Source organism: Protopterus annectens, chromosome 7.part0 (genome assembly GCF_019279795.1).
Source record: "Protopterus annectens isolate FY-2018-M chromosome 7.part0, PAN1.0, whole genome shotgun sequence".
Taxonomy (NCBI): domain Eukaryota; kingdom Metazoa; phylum Chordata; order Ceratodontiformes; family Protopteridae; genus Protopterus; species Protopterus annectens.
This window is the reverse complement of record NC_056739.1, coordinates 13,189,504-13,208,099: the sequence shown is the minus strand read 5'-3', so window position 1 is coordinate 13,208,099 and position 18,596 is coordinate 13,189,504. Positions and strand designations below refer to the sequence as shown.

The following is an 18,596-nucleotide window of genomic DNA, read 5'->3' as shown; positions in this document are numbered from 1 at the left end:
GTGTTCCCTTTTTTGTCAGGATGTCAAAGGACCCTAAGGTTTCGGGATTCAAGAAGTGTGACTTGTGCTGTCAGAAAATGTCTCTGACAGACGGTCACACTTCTTGTGTCTATTGCTTGGGGCCTTTACACCTGCAGGACTCTTATTCTGTTTGTCACGGATTTAGTTCAAGAGTCCTGCAGGAAAGGCGTAACAAGCTCATCCTAAGGGGCTTGTTAAAGCCTGATGACTCCCCATCCAAGTCTGGCTCGGGGAAGTTGTCAAAAACCGCCAAACCCTCGGCTCCAGCTTCTGAGCCGAGGGCCGGCGTTATCGAGACGGCACCGACCTCGGTTCTGGCTGGCTCCGAGGCGAGCAAAGTGGTTTCCGCTCCGAAACCATCATCTGAGCCGACCCCAGCACGTAAGCTCTCTAGGTCCCCTTCGCTAGAGTTCGTTAGATTGGCTCCGAGGTCCCCTCTCTTATCGGAGCGGAGTCATAGGACTCATTCATCGAGGTCATCCAGGCTCTCCAACCATGACATTGAGAGAGTGGTCAGTAGACTTATAAAATCTCAGGCACTGGCCCAAATGCTCCAGAGCCCATCTCACCAGACTGTGGCTCCTTCGATACAGCTATCCATTCCTCCTCCGACTCATCTCTCGAGCTTGGAGCCGGAGTTTGTCGGAACCGTGACCTTGCCCACGTCGGAGCCGATACTTCCTTCTTTGGCTCCGGTGTCATCGGCTCTGACCTCTTCATTGGTTCCATCCATGGAGAGGTCCGGGCGCCGAGACTCCATTGTCGGCTCCGAGGGGGCGAGTGGCATCGGACCCTTGTCTGACCCCGCTCTCCCTCTCGGAGCTTTGGCTCTGGTTAGTTCGGCCCCGACATCATTCTCGGAGCCTTCTCTGTCGGTTCTGGGGGCGGTTCCGGTCTCTTCGGAGCCAGTGCTGCCTTTGGTATCTGTTGTGGGAGCCTTCGAGGTGATGAGGAGTGTGCTGGACCCAGTGTCCACTCCAAGGTTAAGTTCTGCGGCTCCTCCCTCTATAGTGCCTGTTACGGTCTCTGGCCATTCTCTTGCACCTGTCAGCAGAGATCCAAAGCATGGGGTACCCACCTTGGGTGTCTCCTCCTCTTCTGAGGGCTCCCCTGAAGTTTCAGGGGAACCCCCTAGGAAAAGAAAGTGCAAGAGGAAGCACATAGACTCCCCCGAGTCTGTCACGTCGGACACCGACTTGGATGAGTCGGATGGTTCCCCCAGATCCCCCTCTGAGGATGTCTCCTTTTCAGACATTCTGGAAATCCTAAGACAGAGGGGAAATTGGTCCATTCTCAAACCTTCCGAGGATGAGTTGGTTTACCTTGACGCTTTTGGATCTCACCCTTCCACCTCCTGGGTGTCTCCCCCTTTCGACCCACTAATGGAGGTAGTGGCTAGAAAGGCGTGGGCAGCTCCTGATTCAATGGAACCTACCCCTAGGAGGCCTCCTAAATTTATTTCTGCACCAGATGACAAATCCTTTCTCACCAAAGGTGTTTCAGTTGATGCTATGGTGATAGCAGCAGCCACTAAGAAGGAATTGGCTGATCCTTCTGTATCTGTTCATCCTCCTAACAAAGAGTCCAGGACCATGGACAGGTATGCAAGCGGACCTTTGCTTTAGCGACCTTTTCTATGCGATCGCTGAACTATTTATGTAATTTCACCCGCCTTCAGAGAGACTTGCTCAAAGAGTTGGGTGAAACGGTACAGGATCCTTCTGCTGCGGGGTTTAAGGACAAAATAAACTCTCAGCTGGCTACCCTGAACTCCATTGTTAACTCCTCCATGTGGCTTATTTCTTATGCAGCTGATGGAGCGAGTACGGCCGCTGGCACAGGCGTTGCGTTGAGACGTCACGCTTGGATGCGACTCTGTAACTTTGCCGATCCCTTCAAGGCGTCCTTCACTAACACCCCCTTTGACAGTTCTGAATTGTTCAGACCTCAGGTGAAGAATACCCTCACCAGATGCGAGCAAGATGGTAAAACTCTCTCTGCCATGGGAGTCCATTTTTCCACGCCTTCTAGACCTTATCCTAAGGGACAGAAGGGGGGAAAGATGTGGTTCCACAAACCTCAGGGAGTCGCACCTGCTGCACATGGTGAATTTCCCCCTAGAGGCAGAGGGGGGAATAATAACAGATGCCACCCTAGGGGCAGAGGGGGTCCTCAAAACCAGGGTTCTAGGGAATCTTTTCCTGACCAACCCTTTCAGCATCCCTGAGAAGCTGCCCGACTGTCCGCCTTCGGAGGCAGTCGGGGGAAGATTATCTCTGTACCCGGAAGCCTGGCAATCCCTCTCCCAAGACACATGGGTACAGAAGATCATATCCGAGGGTTACAAAATCCCTTTCACTTTCCCTCCGGTACAACCGCCAAAACCCCTACCAGACATGCCACCCGCACAAAGGGGTCAGGCTCAGCTAGAAATAAAAAAGCTGTTAGAAAAAAAGAGTCATCCAGGCAGTCCCAGCAGATCAGCTAGGATCCGGAATTCACTCCAGGTTCTTTTTGGTACCGAAAAAGACAGGAAATTGGAGACCTATTTTGGACCTCAGCAGGTTGAAAAACAAGAAAAACGAAACGAATCCAAAAAACGGTTCACCACCACAGCCAGAACGCTTATAACAGAAACGCAGATTTATTTAGTAAAAATGAAAGCGTTTTCGCCTCCAGAAGTCCGGAAGCTTCATCAGCAAGTGAAGAGCAAAAAAGCTCGTACAATTAAAACATTGGGGGTGGCGCCAATTGACGTCACCTCCATGATCTCAACAAAGTTGATTAAAGGAGCAACATCAAAGGAGAAAAAGATATTTAAAAATCAAACAAATTTTTAACATATTAAAAAGACAGGTGTCATAGTTAGCGTTAGTCTGTCTATATATATAGTCATAATGCAAAACAAGGATGACTACAAATCTTATACGCTAGCTGAATCGGATCGCCTAAAGTAAAAACAAAAACAAGTGCTAAAAGACATATATGTCAGTGAAATAGAATTAGTGTTAACTTAATTACCTTGACCATCTTAGGTTTAAGAATTGGAGATAATGAGTATTAACTATATACAAGGGAGGCAAATAGAGTTTGAAACTCTGATTGCAACCCTTTAAAAGTGATGTATTAAATAACATGTAAGAACTAGAAGCATATAACATGTGTTATCTAAGGTAACTCTTATATTTCAGCATGGCAGCAATGTTACAGTTTTCATTGAGTCCAGGAAATGAGAAGGCGTCCAATTGTAGCTGCCATTCCAATTCCCGGGTCTCTACAATTAGGGATTGCGGACCCCCTCTAATATCCATTCTAATGTTGTCAATACCCATAAAAAGAAAACTGTGACCACTATTATTTAAAATATGCTTGGATAAAGCATTGTCATTTGTAGTCATCCTTGTTTTGCATTATGACTATATATAGACAGACTAACGCTAACTATGACACCTGTCTTTTTAATATGTTAAAAATTTGTTTGATTTTTAAATATCTTTTTCTCCTTTGATGTTGCTCCTTTAATCAACTTTGTTGAGATCATGGAGGTGACGTCAATTGGCGCCACCCCCAATGTTTTAAATGTATGAGCTTTTTTGCTCTTCACTTGCTGATGAAGCTTCCGGACTTCTGGAGGCGAAAACGCTTTCATTTTTACTAAATAAATCTGCGTTTCTGTTATAAGCGTTCTGGCTGTGGTGGTGAACCGTTTTTTGGACCTCAGCAGGTTAAACAACTCTGTACTAAAGACAAAATTTTGGATGGTAACATTGCAGTCCATTCTACCCTTTTTGGGCAGAGACAACTGGATGTGCTCATTAGACCTCCAGGATGCGTACTACCATATAAAGATACACAGACGCTCCAGGAGGTTTCTCCGCTTCCGGCTGGGAGTCAGTCATTTTCAATTCAGGGCCCTGCCCTTTGGTCTCACCACAGCCCCCCGGGTGTTCACCAAATGTTTGGCAGTGGTCACGGCTCACCTGAGACAGAAAGGATTCCAGGTGTTTCCATACTTAAGACGACTGGCTCATTTCCGCTACTACCAAACAGGATCTCATAATGGCCAGGGATTACACTATTCAACTTTGCAACAGTCTGGGTATTACTATAAATTTTGCAAAGTCCTCCTTGTTGCCTTGTCAATGTATAAACTTTATAGGCGCCGTATTAAACACCACAGAAATGTCTGCAACACTACCACCCCAGAGAGTGACAGACATAAGGCGGAATGTTCAGCCCCTGTTTCAGCCCAACAAAGTCCAGGTCAACCGAGTACTGAAAGTGTTGGGCCTCATGGCGGCAGAGACTCTTCTACTTCCATTAGCCCGCTTCCACATGAGGCTCCTTCAGTGGATGCTGTTTTCTCAGTGGTCCTTTCAACAGCTACCAATGACCCACAACATTTGGATAACTCCATCTTGCAAGAAACATCTCTCCTGGTGGATGGTTTCCCCTCAGCTTTTTCAGGGCAGACCCTTTGTTCTCCCCCCTCCAGTTGCCACTGTCACAACGGATGCCTCCCTGATCAGGTGGGGGGGCATTATCAGGGCAGGATGGTCCAGGGCACTTGGCAACAGTCAGAATGCCACCTACACATAAATGTCCTGGAGATGAGGGCGGTGCTTTTGACGTTGTAAGCCCTTCAGAGCTCTCTTCCCACGGGGACTATAGCAATTCAAATGGACAATATGTCTGTGGTGTGGTACATAAACAAGCAGGGCGGAACAAGGTCCTATCCCCTCTGTCGAGAAGCATTCAGACTTTGGCAATGGGCGATTTCATCTCAACGGTTTCTGATAGCAACGCACATCCCCGGGAAGTCCAACGTCATAGCAGACAGATTGAGCAGAACTATCCTCATGCCTCACGAGTGGTCTCTAAATCAAATGGTAGCAGACGGAATTTTTCGGAAGTGGGGCCATCCTTGCTGCGACCTTTTTGCAACCCCCCAAAACAGCAAGTGCCTCGACTTCTTCACACTTTCCAGGCCAAACCCTCAGAGACGCTCTTGTTCACGTTTGGCCCCGGGGTCTTCTCTATGCCTTTCCTCCTTTTCCGTTGATCCCGTAACAAATTCAGAAAGCAACCGCATTGAGATCCAAAATGATCCTCATTGCCCCTTTTTGACCTCGACAAGTTTGGTTCCTGTTCCTGCACAAATATCTACTGGAACAGCCTTGGCATCTGGAACCCCTTCCGGATCTGATGACCCACCTCACTGGCAAGCTGCATCAGTCTCTACATTCCATCAACCTCACAGCTTGGTTGCTCTACTTCCAGCCATAGCCAGGCTTCCCCTCATCTCTCCTCCTGTTCGTGATATCATTCTAGCCTCCCATAAGTCCAATACTAGGAAGACTTATGCTAGTAAATGGAAGCGTTTTTCACACTGGGCACAAACTAGGTCCTTAGATCCTTTCCATGCACCCATTCATGAGGTTCTGGACTTTCTGGCGGAGCTTTTTCATTCTGGGTCATCATCGGCCACTATCAGAGTACAATTAGTGGCCATTGCTAATTTTCATGTTGGACTCTCAGAAGCGAATATTATGTCCCACAAACTCTGCAAACCCTTTCTCAAGGGCATCTTTTTGCTCAGACCTCCAGTCAAAGATCCACCTCCACAATGGGATTTGAATTTAGTTCTAACCTCACTAATTCTGCCCCCTTTTGAACCTGCAACTTCTTGCTCCCTCAAACTTCTTTCTTGGAAAACGCTGTTTTTAGTAGCTGTAACATCTGCCAGAAGGGTCTCGGAACTTCAAGCCTTGTCTGTCCATCCTCCTCATTTGGTTTTTCATAAAGACAGGGTAACTCTCAGGACAAACCCTTCCTTCCTTCCAAAAGTGTTATCGGAAGCAAATCTAAATCACTCCATTGATTTACCTGTCTTTTTCCCAGACTATACCAACAGGGCTGAACAAAAGTTACATTCATTAGATGTTCATCGCCAATTACGGTATTCAGAAAGTCAGACCAGCTCATTCTCTCTTATGCGGCAGGCAAGAAAGGGCTTCCGGTTTCGAAAGTTACTCTTTCCAGATGGCTAACATCTATTATTACCTTGGTCTATGAGTTGAGGCACAGGCAACTTCCTTCTAGGCCTAACGCTCATTCAACCAGGGCTCTATCAACTTCAACGGCGTTTCAAGCAAGGTTACCACTAGATGCCATTTGTGCAGCAGCTACATGGGCTTCCAAACATACCTTTATTGCCCATTACAAGCTTGATTTAGCCTCCAGAAATAGAGCTGATTTTGGTTCCACTGTACTCAGGAGTCTGTTTCATTGAGCCACCCAGGACTAAGATGCTAGGGACGCTGTCCCATCCAGCAAGAATGAAGTCGAGAATGACAACTTAACATTAAGAAGTTATGTCTTACCATAACGTTCCATGTTAGTTGTCTTCTTCTCGCCTGCTTTCTTGCGTCCCTCCCTCCTGCCCCCTAGCCTGGACAGACTCGAGATTCTGAGTCCTTCCATTTCTGGAGATACAATATGTTGCGTCTTTTCCTTGTATCCTTAGTGTTACTAGCAGGTAATCTTTTCTAGTAAAAGAGGATTATAATATTATTTTTATAATATTATTGTTTATACTATGTCTTAGCTTCCAAATGAGATCTGGGGAGTTAGCGCATGGTATTGTGGGATATAGGGCTGCCTCGAGCCGGTAAAAATAGCTCTCGAGCTATAGTATAGGCCGAGTCGGAGCCGAACCCATCCAGCAAGAAAGAAGGCGAGAAGAAGACAACTAACATGGAACATTATGGTAAGACATAACTTCTTATTATATGCTCATACACCCTATCTCTTAGCCTCCGCTCCGTCTTACCAATATAGAAACAGGGACAACATTGACAAGAGGCCAAATACACTATTCCTTTAGAGTTACAATTAAATTTCCCCTTTATATAAACTTTGTATCCATTGATAACTGATGAAATACCTGAAGACATGTGAAAACAATAAGGGCAATTTCCACATTGTCCCATCCCTCTATTCGTTGTTACTGATCTATTATTCTGATATTTCTGCAAAATATTTTTCAGGTTAGGGCCTTTCCTACATATAATTTTAGGCGTCGGGCCTAGCTTAACCATTAATACATGATCGTCTTTAAACATATTCCAATTTTTGAGTATTATCTCTTTAATACTATTAAAGTCCATAGAAAATCTTAGGATGCATGCTGCGCTGTAGTTTTCATTGTTTAGTCGTACTCTTGGCATTGTTTTCGCTTCAAAGGTATTTTGACCTCTTTCATCTGAAGTGATGACACCTTTCCATTTTAATATAGGAATAAAGTAGCCCGTTTGTCTTTTTGTTTTGACTTCTTCTAATATGGGGTCCAAAAAGCTAGAAGGATACTGTCTATTAGTGAACATCTGTTTTAACAACAAGCATTCTTTATCAAATTCTATATCCGTTGTAATCATGCGTGCTGCCCTGACGAGTTATCCTTTTACTACCGATTTTTTCTGATGTATAGGATGTTGACTAGAAAAATGTAAGAATTTATTGGAATAAGTTGATTTCCTAAAGATGTTCGCTTCATAACATGCATTTGGTGTGTTCTTGCTTAGCCTCACATCCAAATAAGCTATAGACTCTTCATTGAATGTATGAGTAAAACACAAAAAGTTGGTACTCCTATTGAAGACATTTATCATGTCTATTGCCTGATTTTCATCTCCTTGAAATATTATTAAAATGTCATCTATGAGTCTAGCATAGAATATTATTTTGTCCTTAAACGCCATATTGTTGAAGATGTAATTCTTCTCCCAATAGGACATGACTAGATTCGCAAAACTTGATCCACATGGGGATCCCATCGCAACTCCTTTTGTTTGCTTATAGTATTGCTTATCAAATAAGATGAAATTGTACGACAGAATAATGTCAAGCAATTCTCCTACAAGAGCTATTTCATCTGGCTGTGCATTTTTATTACATATATTTTCTAGTACCCATTCAATGCCTTGTTGGTGAGGAATACTGGTATAGAGTTCCTTCACATCAATTGAGATGAAATTATTCTCTTGCTGATAAATTAAGTTATTAATCTTCTCCAAAAAGTTCCATGAATCCTTAATAATCCATTCATCCTTAGTAACAAATTTTTTAAGGATTAAATCCACATATTTGGCACAGGCATATGTAGAGGAATTTCTACCATCCACTATTGGTCTAAATGGTGGATTCTGAATGCTTTTGTGGATTTTTGGCACTCCGAATATAGTTGGTACTTTTGGCGCTTCTATCATTAAATAGTTGAAAAGATGAATATCGATTCTCGCTTCTATAAACAATTCATTCAACAGACTTTTGATGAATTGATTAGCTTTATTGTATTCATTGATTGATGATTTCTCATAAACATCTGATGTGAGATGGACAGTTAATTTATTATTATAATCCACCATATCCATTATGACTAACCCTCCTCCTTTATCTGGATTCATGATTCTGACATCAGCTGTGGTTAATAGATTGATATTGTCTCTCTCATCTTTAGATAATTTGTAGGAGTGCCTTTGCTTTTCTTGATGTAATTGTCTCACATCTATTTCACACATTTTTTCAAATGTGTGCAGTATGTTGTGTAAGGGTGGATTATAACAACTAGCTACTCTCAATGGATTGTTGGCTGGACCATGATCACCCAAAAGTTGTTTGAGATTCAGTTTCCTTACAAATAATTTGATATCACATATGGTATGGGCTATGTCCATCCTACTAGAGGGTACAAAGGTTAACCCTTTTGCTAAAGTATTAGCTAGTTGTGTGGTAACAGTGAATGACGAGAAATTATAAACTATGAAGTCTTGCTGTGTATTCTTAACTAGTACCACACCACTAGATTCTGTATCAGATGTTATCTCCTGTAGTTGTGATTTTTCCTCCTGTTCCATTGCTTTCTTTGGTTTTGTCGTGGAAAACCCTGTCCCATATTGGATGTGGATGATTGTTGATTATTGTTACCATTCTTATTATGATTGTTGTTCTGATTATTAGTATTGCGTTGCTTTATTCTATCACTTCTCCTGATGTTGTCTTCCTGTAAATCATCTAAATCAGCATCAACATGCATATCTTGTTCTTGTGATTCTACTTCATGTATTACGACTCGATCATTACTAGTAGTCTCCTCTGTTTGTATATTATTAAGTGCATGGTGCTTTACTTGCACATGTGCCTTGGGAGGTGGAGGATATGCTGTACCAGTTTTATATTGAGCTTGATCTCTTTGCAATTTTTTGACCTTATTAGTTCTTATCTTTTGCAAATGCTGTTCGATGCTATGAAAGCATCGTTGATAATCATACTTGTATCTTAAGAAATCAGCATGTTGTTTGATTTGTTTGTCTATATTTTCTATTTCACATTCCAAGTCTTTCATAGTAGACGTGTAATGTTTTATCATTGTCTCCAATAGTTGCATACCATTTTGATTGAATAGTTTGATCAAATCTTGATGGAATATAGAACCTGGGATTAAACCCGTAGGGTATCTCCAGGTTCTGAGTCCCTTAGGGACTATTTCTAATCTTAGACATTCATGAAAATATTCAATTTCCAAACCTAGTTTCTTATATTTTAACATGCTCGAATCTAAGATATTTAGTAACTCTGATAATGGTACCTCTCTTTCATTTTCTTGTGCTGTTCCATTATTAATAGTGTTACTTTCCCATAAGCCCATTGGTGCCATTAACCAGTCTTTCAAGTTGATTGTTGAATTAATTGGTGAAGGCGAAGCACGTATATGATTATTAGAGAGTGATCCATTATTCTCTATAGAATCAGTAATGTTATTAGCACCATTTTCCAATTGTATTCTATAATCTTTATTTATATTAGACATCTGTGTTTGTTGTGGCTGTTGTGTTGATGAATTGTTTGCAGTTGCTCTTGGTACAGATGTAGCTGAATTAATTCTTTGTAATGTCTCTTCCTTCCGCATGCCCCATGTCATTGCATGATAAACAATTCTGTTCTGATTCTCTGTGCTGCTCCGTTGTTAACGTGACCATTCGGTCCTGTTGTTTCTTGCTTTGCTGCGCTGCCATAACTAGGTCATGCCTCTCATTTATGTGGTCAAGTTTTTGAGGGAGAAGCTGGACCAAAATAGTAATTTGCATTGCATTAAAGCAAGCCGATGGTTGCCAATTTCTGAAGAAGTTTAAACACAGGTTTAAACAAAAAACGTTTGTAATATTTTAGCGTTTAAAGTAATAAAGTGCTGAGTTGCTGTTTGCCTAAGCGGATTTGTTTTGTATTTCAGCACTATTGACAAGGTATGTTTGGTTACATACCCAGACTTTTTCTGAAGATTTAAAATATGAGATTTTGAATCCTTCTTTTAAGTTCTGAATTTGTGTTTGGTCCTTCTGCTACCTAGATTCTCAAAGAATGGGATGCTAGAGGTAAATTGATCCATGGAATATCTAGAATATTTCATATTTCTAGGTTCTCTCGTAACAAGGTGTCCAACTTCAAAGGGCAGAACAAACAAAAATCACAGCTTAAAAAGAGTCAGGGTACCAAGAAGAAATGGCTGGAAAATAATGCTTCTAAACCAAATAAAAGGGGTTATTTTCTCTGAAAAGATTATTCCCCTCCAAAAGAATGACTATGTCAAGACTCAGGGCATTCTATCCCATCTCCCCTTTCACTTTCCCAGCAACCTGGCAACTTATAGTCTCAGACAAGTAGGTGCTAAAAAAAATTCAAATTATACTTTTGGCAATGGACAGAAAATCCTCCTTACTTCAGGGGAAATTCCCCTACCCATTCACCAGTCACATCCGTTCTCTCCAGTAATCCTTCACAAGTTGCTGGCAGGGGTTATAGAACCAGTCCCTGCACCTCAAAAAGGAAAAGGATTTTACCCAGGAATTGTTTTGGTAACCAAAAAGCTATCATAGAGACTAGTACTAGATTTCTCTTACCTAAATACCTTTCTGAAAGTACCCATATTCAAAATTCACCCTACACACAGTCCTACCCCTTCTTCTAGAACTTTATCGATACATTCCAATTTCTGTCTCACACCCTCTCGGAGTTGTCTTCCTCAGGTGTGTGATATACATGGAAAAAAGAATGGCCTTTCTGCTAGAAGACAAAGTCCTGACTTTTCAGAATATTTACAACAATTTTCTCTTCAAGAACATGCCTCCACAAGAGAGTTTCTAAAAATTCTAGGCCTCATGACATCAGTGATCTTCATGATACCATTGGCCAGACTGCACATGAGAAAGATTCTGTGGTTCTTAAAAAAATGATGGACCCAGCACCTGCATCCCTTAAAGCTACAGGTACCAGTCATGGAATTTGAGAAACAAGAGTTACAGCTGTGGAGGGATCAGATGTCTGTCAATTCAGGTCCACCTTACTCCCTCTAGACCCCAGTTCAGCTAGTCCAAATGGACTTGTCAGATACTGCATGATGATCAGTGTCCAGGGAGTTCTAGTGCAAGGCTAATAATGTTCTTCAAACACTACAAATCACATAAATATCAAAGCAATGTTAGCAGTGATTCAGACTTTAAAAGTTCTTCACCACTTTTGGTCTCCAGGTCCCCTTTTAGCAGTCACAGACAACACCAGCAGTGGTACCTGAACAAACAAGTGTTACAAGGTTATACAGTTTTTGCAAGTTGGTAATGATGGCTTAGGAGCTATCCTTACAACATTCTCTAATGCTTCTGACCCCATTCATCCCATTAGAGCAAAACATAGTGGTAGACAGACTAAACACTTCCCAGACAGACCATCACAAGTGGAAACTTGGGAATAAAGTCCAGGGTTGTTTTACACACTAATTCATCTTTCATGACAAAACTTGTTTCTGAATCAAGCCATTAATTTGCCAGATGTTCTTTGTGTTTCACTGTTGCAGTCATTACATTTGGGTTATCTGCCTGCAGGTAGCCCTCAGCCAGCCTGAATAACAAAGTCTTGGATTCCTGCGTTGGATGCTGTCTCTTCTTCCATGACGTCAGGTCCTCAGAGGTATAAAACATGCAGCCGATGCCATTACATCAGTCTTTCTTGCCGCGTGGTGCCCAAAGCAGAAGCAGTTCGCAAGTGTTGGTCGGCCGACTCCTGAAATTTTCATTTTCGAGTTTGAGAATCGAAGTCTTTGAAAAAAGCTAAGTACCCCATCGGGGATCCTTTTTCTTGCTCTTAACCAAAGTCAGTAAAAGTTAACAATTGTCTTAGCTGTGGAAAGCAAATACCTCATAAAGATTTTCATTTGTACTGCATTCCTTGCTTAGGTCCAGACCACGACGTCCCTCGGTGTTGGTTTTGTGCCTTATTCATCCCCTGAACTATTCGTTGTCTGTCTATTTTCGAAGCAAATTATTTTGGTACTTGGTTTAACTATTCAGAAATGGCTTCGGTAAGCCATCTGATTACCAATATTCTGAAAAAACATAAGGATAAAGACAGAGACAGACCGCATAGGTCCAAAACTGCCAACGACGCTTCTATTAAGCCAGTTTGCCGGTACTCAGTGAGGCGCTTTCGCAGCCCCTGATACCCGCTACTTCAAATTCGCAGGCCTCTACTGAGACCCATTCGGAGTCCGGTATGCCGTGAGATGCTTCTTCGACTATGGAACCTGTGGATGTCTCTACCATGGATGGGTCCGGAGCCGCTGTGCAGGCACCGGCTTCTGAGGGTGTATTCAGGCCTACAGATTTGCATTTTAAACCAACGCCATCGTCTTTATCAAGGCCTAAAATTCAACCCACGCCTAGAAAACTGACGTTCAAACCGCATGGTCAGGCCCATATGCCTGAAAAACAAATGCTTAGAATGGCTGAAGACCTTATTACTTTAATTAGGGGAAGCCAGCCTTCCCCCTCTTAGAGACCTAGAACTGATTTTTCTTCTGATTCTTCTAATCGGGATTCTGATATTTCTGTTTCTTCTGATTACCAGGATTTGCCCTTATCTACCTATGAGGATTCTGATGCAGAGGATTCCATTACCTCTGCTTCCCCTTTAGAAGATTTTTCTTTTGTTGAATCCTTGCACACTCTTAGGGAGCATTTCCGCTGGGAAAGCTAGGATTACTCTGACTCCAAAAAGAGGCTTAAGGAATTCTTACTCCTCCGTCAACACAAGCCTTTAGCTATCCCTCCTGTCCTGGACATTGTAGATGATGCCTTCTTGGAATCTAGCCTGGCCCCAGACACTTTACCTCCAGCTCCCAGAAAACCTGACGGATATTACAGAGTACCTGACTCTCACAAGTTTCTCTTCAAGAATCCTACTGCGGTTCCAGAAACCATTTCACAAGGACCAAAGGGCATTAAGGCTACTGCTGCCAAAAATCCTACCCCCTCTGATAGAGATTCCAGGGCCTTGGACAGATGGGGTAAGAAGGTATACACTTCTGCTACTTTGGCCATTAGGGCCTTAAATTGTCAGTGTCATATGTTTAAGTATCAGCAGCATGTTTTGGGACTGCTTAAACAGAAAATGATGTTGATTCCTGACTGTGCTGAACATAAAGAATTACAGGATTTAATGCATTTTACTGAACAAGTTGGTAAACATACTTTGCAATGTGGTTTTGACTCTTTTAGAAGCATCTTGCAGGGCTGCTGTCATTGGGTCTGTACTTGTAAGTCATGCTTGGCTTAAGGAGCAAAACTTGCCAGATCATGTTAAAGCTAAATTAATGGATGCTCCCTTAAACCAAGACCGCCTGTTTGGCAACAAAGCAGAAGACGTCCTTAAAAAGATGGAGGAAAAAGCTAAATCTATGCAAACTGTTAAAGATTTCCTGCATTGTACAGCCTCCCAGATTTACTAGGCATTGGCCTTCTAAGAATTGGTCCTTTCCAGTCTTTCTCAGTCCAAACCCAGGAACAGCAGACTACCTAGATTACAGTCTCAGGCTACACACAGGCCTAAGCAGTGGGAGAGCTCTCACTTCCAAAGCTGGAAGTAGTAAGACACCCCCTATGGAAAAATGTCACAATGACTTAACCTTAACCCTTCCAAGCCCTGCTCAACTGCTTGCTCCCTTATGCTCGCCCTGCATGTAAAAAACTGGGAACTCATTACCCAGGACAAATGGTTTTTAAATATAGTTTTCCAAGGATACAGATTCCACTTCCACACCTTACCACCCCCAAACGGTTTGCCAGACCTACTCCCAAATCAGTGGGCAGAGGCTCAACAGCAGGTTCTCTCTCTTCTAAGTATCAGGGCTATTCAACCTGTCCCAGCAGAAGAAAGGGGACAAGGTTTTTACTCAAGACTTTTCCTGGTACCCAGAAAAGACAGCTTATGGCATCCTATCCTGGACCTCTCTATTCTAAACACTTTTATGGTAATCCCAAATTTCAAAATGCTAACACTTCAACAGCTGCTCCCTGTGCTGGGCAAAGATGCCTGGTTGGCAACTTTAAACTTAAAGGAAGCTTACCTGCACATTCCAATAAGGGAATCTTGCAGGACAGCCATTGCATTTTGCAGGCAGAGAAATATTCAAATATACCCATACCTGGACAATTGTCTGATTCAGGCAGAAAGCCAGGACTTACTATTAAAACATCTGGCATTTGTAAAGAAACTTCTAACCTTGCTGGGGTACACCATAAACGAAAAGAAATCTCACCTAGTACCTTGCCAACAGATTGTATTCCTGGGAGCAAGCTTGAACACAACTTCCTAGATGGCTTTCCTCACACCAGAGAAACAAGTTTATTTGACAGCCTACTTCAAACTACTGGCCACAAAGACCCAGCTATCTGCAAGGAAAATTCTGCAAGCCCTGGGGTTCATGGCCTCTTGCATTCTACTAATTCCATATGCAAGACTGCATATGAGGAAACCACAATGGCATCTAAAAAGCCTATGGTGCCAACATTCTCATGACCTGGAAACAATGACTCCTATCATTCCTTGTATAAAGTCAGAGTTCCTTTGGTGGGCAGAGGCCTGCCACTTCAACAAGGGGCTCCCTTTCAATCTACCCCCTGCTGCCCAAACCCTAACAACAGACGCATCAGACTATGCATGGGGGCTCACTTGGCAGGGCAGTGCATTCAGGGCAAATGGAACCCAAGTCAGATGCACCTGCATATCAACCAAAAAGAAATATTAGCTGTACAGAATTCCCTGACAGCCTTCAAGGACCACATCCTTCCAGGACAATTATTGGTAAGACAGACAACACCACAGTTATGTGGTACATAAACAAGCAGGGGGGAACCCACTTGTACCCTCTCTGCAGACTAGCTATGGCTCTGTGGAACACAGCCTTGAGCTACCTAGTGCACCTACAAGCTCAATTCCTGCCAGATAAGCTAAATTCACTGGCAGATGACCTAAGCAGAAATCTCATGGACCCACACAAATGGAAATTGGAACCAAAATATTCAACCTCTTGAACAGATGGGGGACTCCAGAAACAGACCTGTTTGCCTCTCCCCAGAACTACCAATTGGACAAATTCTGCACAAGGACTCCCCACAGTCAAGCTTGGAAAGTGGATGCCCTGTCCTTTACCTGGGAAAGCCTCTTGGTTTATGCCTTTCTGCCTCTCCTCTCAAAGGTTCTGCTAAAGATCAAACAGGACAAACCAAGGACAATACTTATTGCACCAAACTGGCCATGCCAGAATTGGTACCCCTTCTTGTGCAGTATGATACTGCTGGAGCCATGGCACCTACATCAGACACCTTCGCTGCTGTCCCAGCAGGCGGGCCAGATTCTGCACCCTTAGCTTCAAACCCTGAACCTTGCAGCCTGGCTAATCTCTTGAGCTGTCCAATAGTATCCCTCAGTGAGCAGGTGTTAGATGTTATTCTGGAAGCAAGGAGGCCTAGCACTAGAAAATCTTAAGCTGAAAAGTGGAAAAGATACTGTTCCTGGAGCCAAACTCAGGGGATGGGCACAACAGTGCCCAGCTTACCTCATATACTTCAGCACTTAACAGAAATGCTCCACAACGGCCTATCCTTCTCGTCAATTAAAATTCATGCCTCTGCCATTTCAGCACATTATAATACTGAACCACCCCTCTTCTCTCACCCCCTGCTAAAGCAGTTCCTCAGAGGGGCCAAAAATGTAAGACCCCCTCCAGGTGAGCCCCTACTCCAGCCTGGGACCTTAACTTTGTATTGGAAAAGCTCACTCTCCCTCTATTTGAACCAGCTGCAACTGCAGATTTGAAATTCCTTTCTTGGAAAACAGCCTTCCTTTTAGCCATCACTTCAGCAAGAAGAGTGTCTGAATTACAGGCCCACATGGCAGCGGAGCCCTTCATTATCTTCCATGCAGACAGGGTTTCCCTCAGTACCAGTCCTTCCTTTATGCCCAAGGTGGTGTCTAGTGTGGCCCTAAATCAGTCCATTCATTTGCCTACTCCCACAAAACAAAGGTGAACAAATACTGCACTCGTTGGACGTGCACAGACAACTTAGATTTTATTTGGACAGGACCAAGCCTATCAGAAAATCTGAACAGCTGCTAGTTGGCTTTGCTGCAGGGGCAGAGGGGAAAGCCATATCAAAGAAAAACATTTCTAAGTGGATAGCCCATTGCATTCATTTCTGCAATAAGCACCATGGAAAAACTACCCCACAGGGGATAAGATCACATTCCACCAGGACTGCATCTACCTCTACAGCCTTCCTCAGAGGAGTCCCTACCAGGGACATCCTAGAAGCTGCTACCTGGAGCTCTGTACATACCTTCACCAAGCATTACAACATGCCTATTTTTTCTAAATCCATTGCTGGTTTTGCCACTGCAGTCTTGCAGGGCTTAATAGCTGGTCCTAATGCTCTCTAAATTCCTCCTCCCTTCCTTAGCTTTGGGAATCAATCCAAATGTAATGACTGCAACAGTGAAACACGAAGAACATAGTACAGTTGTGTACACTTGCCATAAATGTTGATGTTCGAGTGTATTCACTGTTTCTGTCCTGGTTACTCTCCCTCCAGCCTCCTGACTTCTCTTTGCTCTACCTTCCTTCTTGTTTGGTGTATTTAAGCTTTCTGGTGTATTTGCTTTTTATTGGAGGTGTAACCTAACATATAATTGCTTCCAACTGTGGGGGCACCTGACATCTGGAGCAAGAAAAACTGATGTAATGGTGTCGGCTGCATGTTTTATACCCCTGACGACCTGACGTCACGGAAGAGACAGCATCCGATGCAGGAATCCACGACTTTGATATTCAGGCCGGCTGAGGACTACCTGCAGGCAGATGACCCAAATGTAATGACTGCCACAGTGAATACACTCAAACATCTACATTTATGGTAAGTGTACACAACTGTACTTTTTCTTTCCAGACACTAAAAACTAGGGAGAGAAGAATTTGCATACCTTGGATGTGCACAGTAGCCCTTCAGGCAATGTGAAATTCTACATACTGTTACAGGTAAGTAGACAACTGTGCTTTCAGTATGTCTCTTTCATTAAATGAAAAACTTGATGCACATAATTTTTCATTGTTCTGCATTTAATTGTGCTTGTATAGGTAGATAGTGAAAAATGAATTTTATTTTATTTTATTATTTGTATTAATGAATATACATTTTTAATAGAACAAATCACTGAAAAAGAAAGTGTCTGAAAGCAACAAACAATGCAGTTTCCATGAAAGTGAGGTAAGAAATATTTTTAATAAATGTTTGTGGTTATATTTTATATACTGAATTTTATGAAATATAGCCTAAGAAATATACATTGGACAAAATTGTGCAATATAAAATTATAATTGATCTTTGTCCTAAAACTTTGGTTGCATTATGCAATAAACGTAGTGAAAGAAGCATAAAAACAAAACATACATGTGGCAAAATTCTCACAGAATGCAAAATATTTTATCTTCATCTAAAAATTTGGATCTCAGACTGGGAGGCATTACAGCTAAATCAAAGGAAGTACTTGGTTGACCATTGTTACAGTGTTTCCTCATTTGGTTCAAGCACTGAATAAAATGAATGCAGTATGACAACCCACTGATTTGCTTACTTTTCCCACTGCTTTGCTTTACATAAGTATTTGTGTTTGTTAGCCAATGTCTATATGCAGTCTTTAACTAAGAGATGTTCATCATGCTTCATTGTTGCTGTAATAATCTTTAGGATTTCCTGCCATGGAAGCTTATAGCTGGCCTTTACCAGAAAGTTGATCCCTTCCTTCAGGCTTGATGGATGCCCTCTTATCCGACATCAGGATACCAGGGAATAGCTTGTCAGCTAGAGCAATTTCTTATAGGTTCATAGGTTGGTACTAGGCTATTGGCCCTAGGGCCTATACAAGCCTAGCCATAACAATTCCCTGGATATTTTTTCCCACCATATTTACTTCCCTGGACTCCTGTCTAGCAGCGTGACTGACATGGTCCCCGGGGTGAATTTCCTATCTCCCATCCAATCGTCAAGGTTCCTTTTGAAGAGGGCCAAGGAGGTGCTCTGCTTGACATGTATGGGCAGTCTATTCCAGAGTATGGGGAGTCTCTGGGTCAGGAACCTATCCCTCCAGTATGTTTTGTTCATTGTGATGACAAGGTTTAGATCCCTGGAGTGTGT

General features: G+C 42.8%; 1 protein-coding gene across 1 annotated transcript in view; it reads left to right on the top strand.

The window, feature by feature from the left end:
- LOC122805771 (synaptonemal complex protein 1-like) overlaps positions 1-18,596 on the top strand; it is a 5,909,626-nt gene that overhangs the window by 4,259,676 nt on the left and 1,631,354 nt on the right. The window contains exon 19 of the mRNA XM_044076039.1: positions 17,607-17,669. Within this exon, the coding sequence (XP_043931974.1) occupies positions 17,607-17,669 (63 nt within the window). The remainder of the gene's footprint in view (positions 1-17,606; positions 17,670-18,596) is intronic.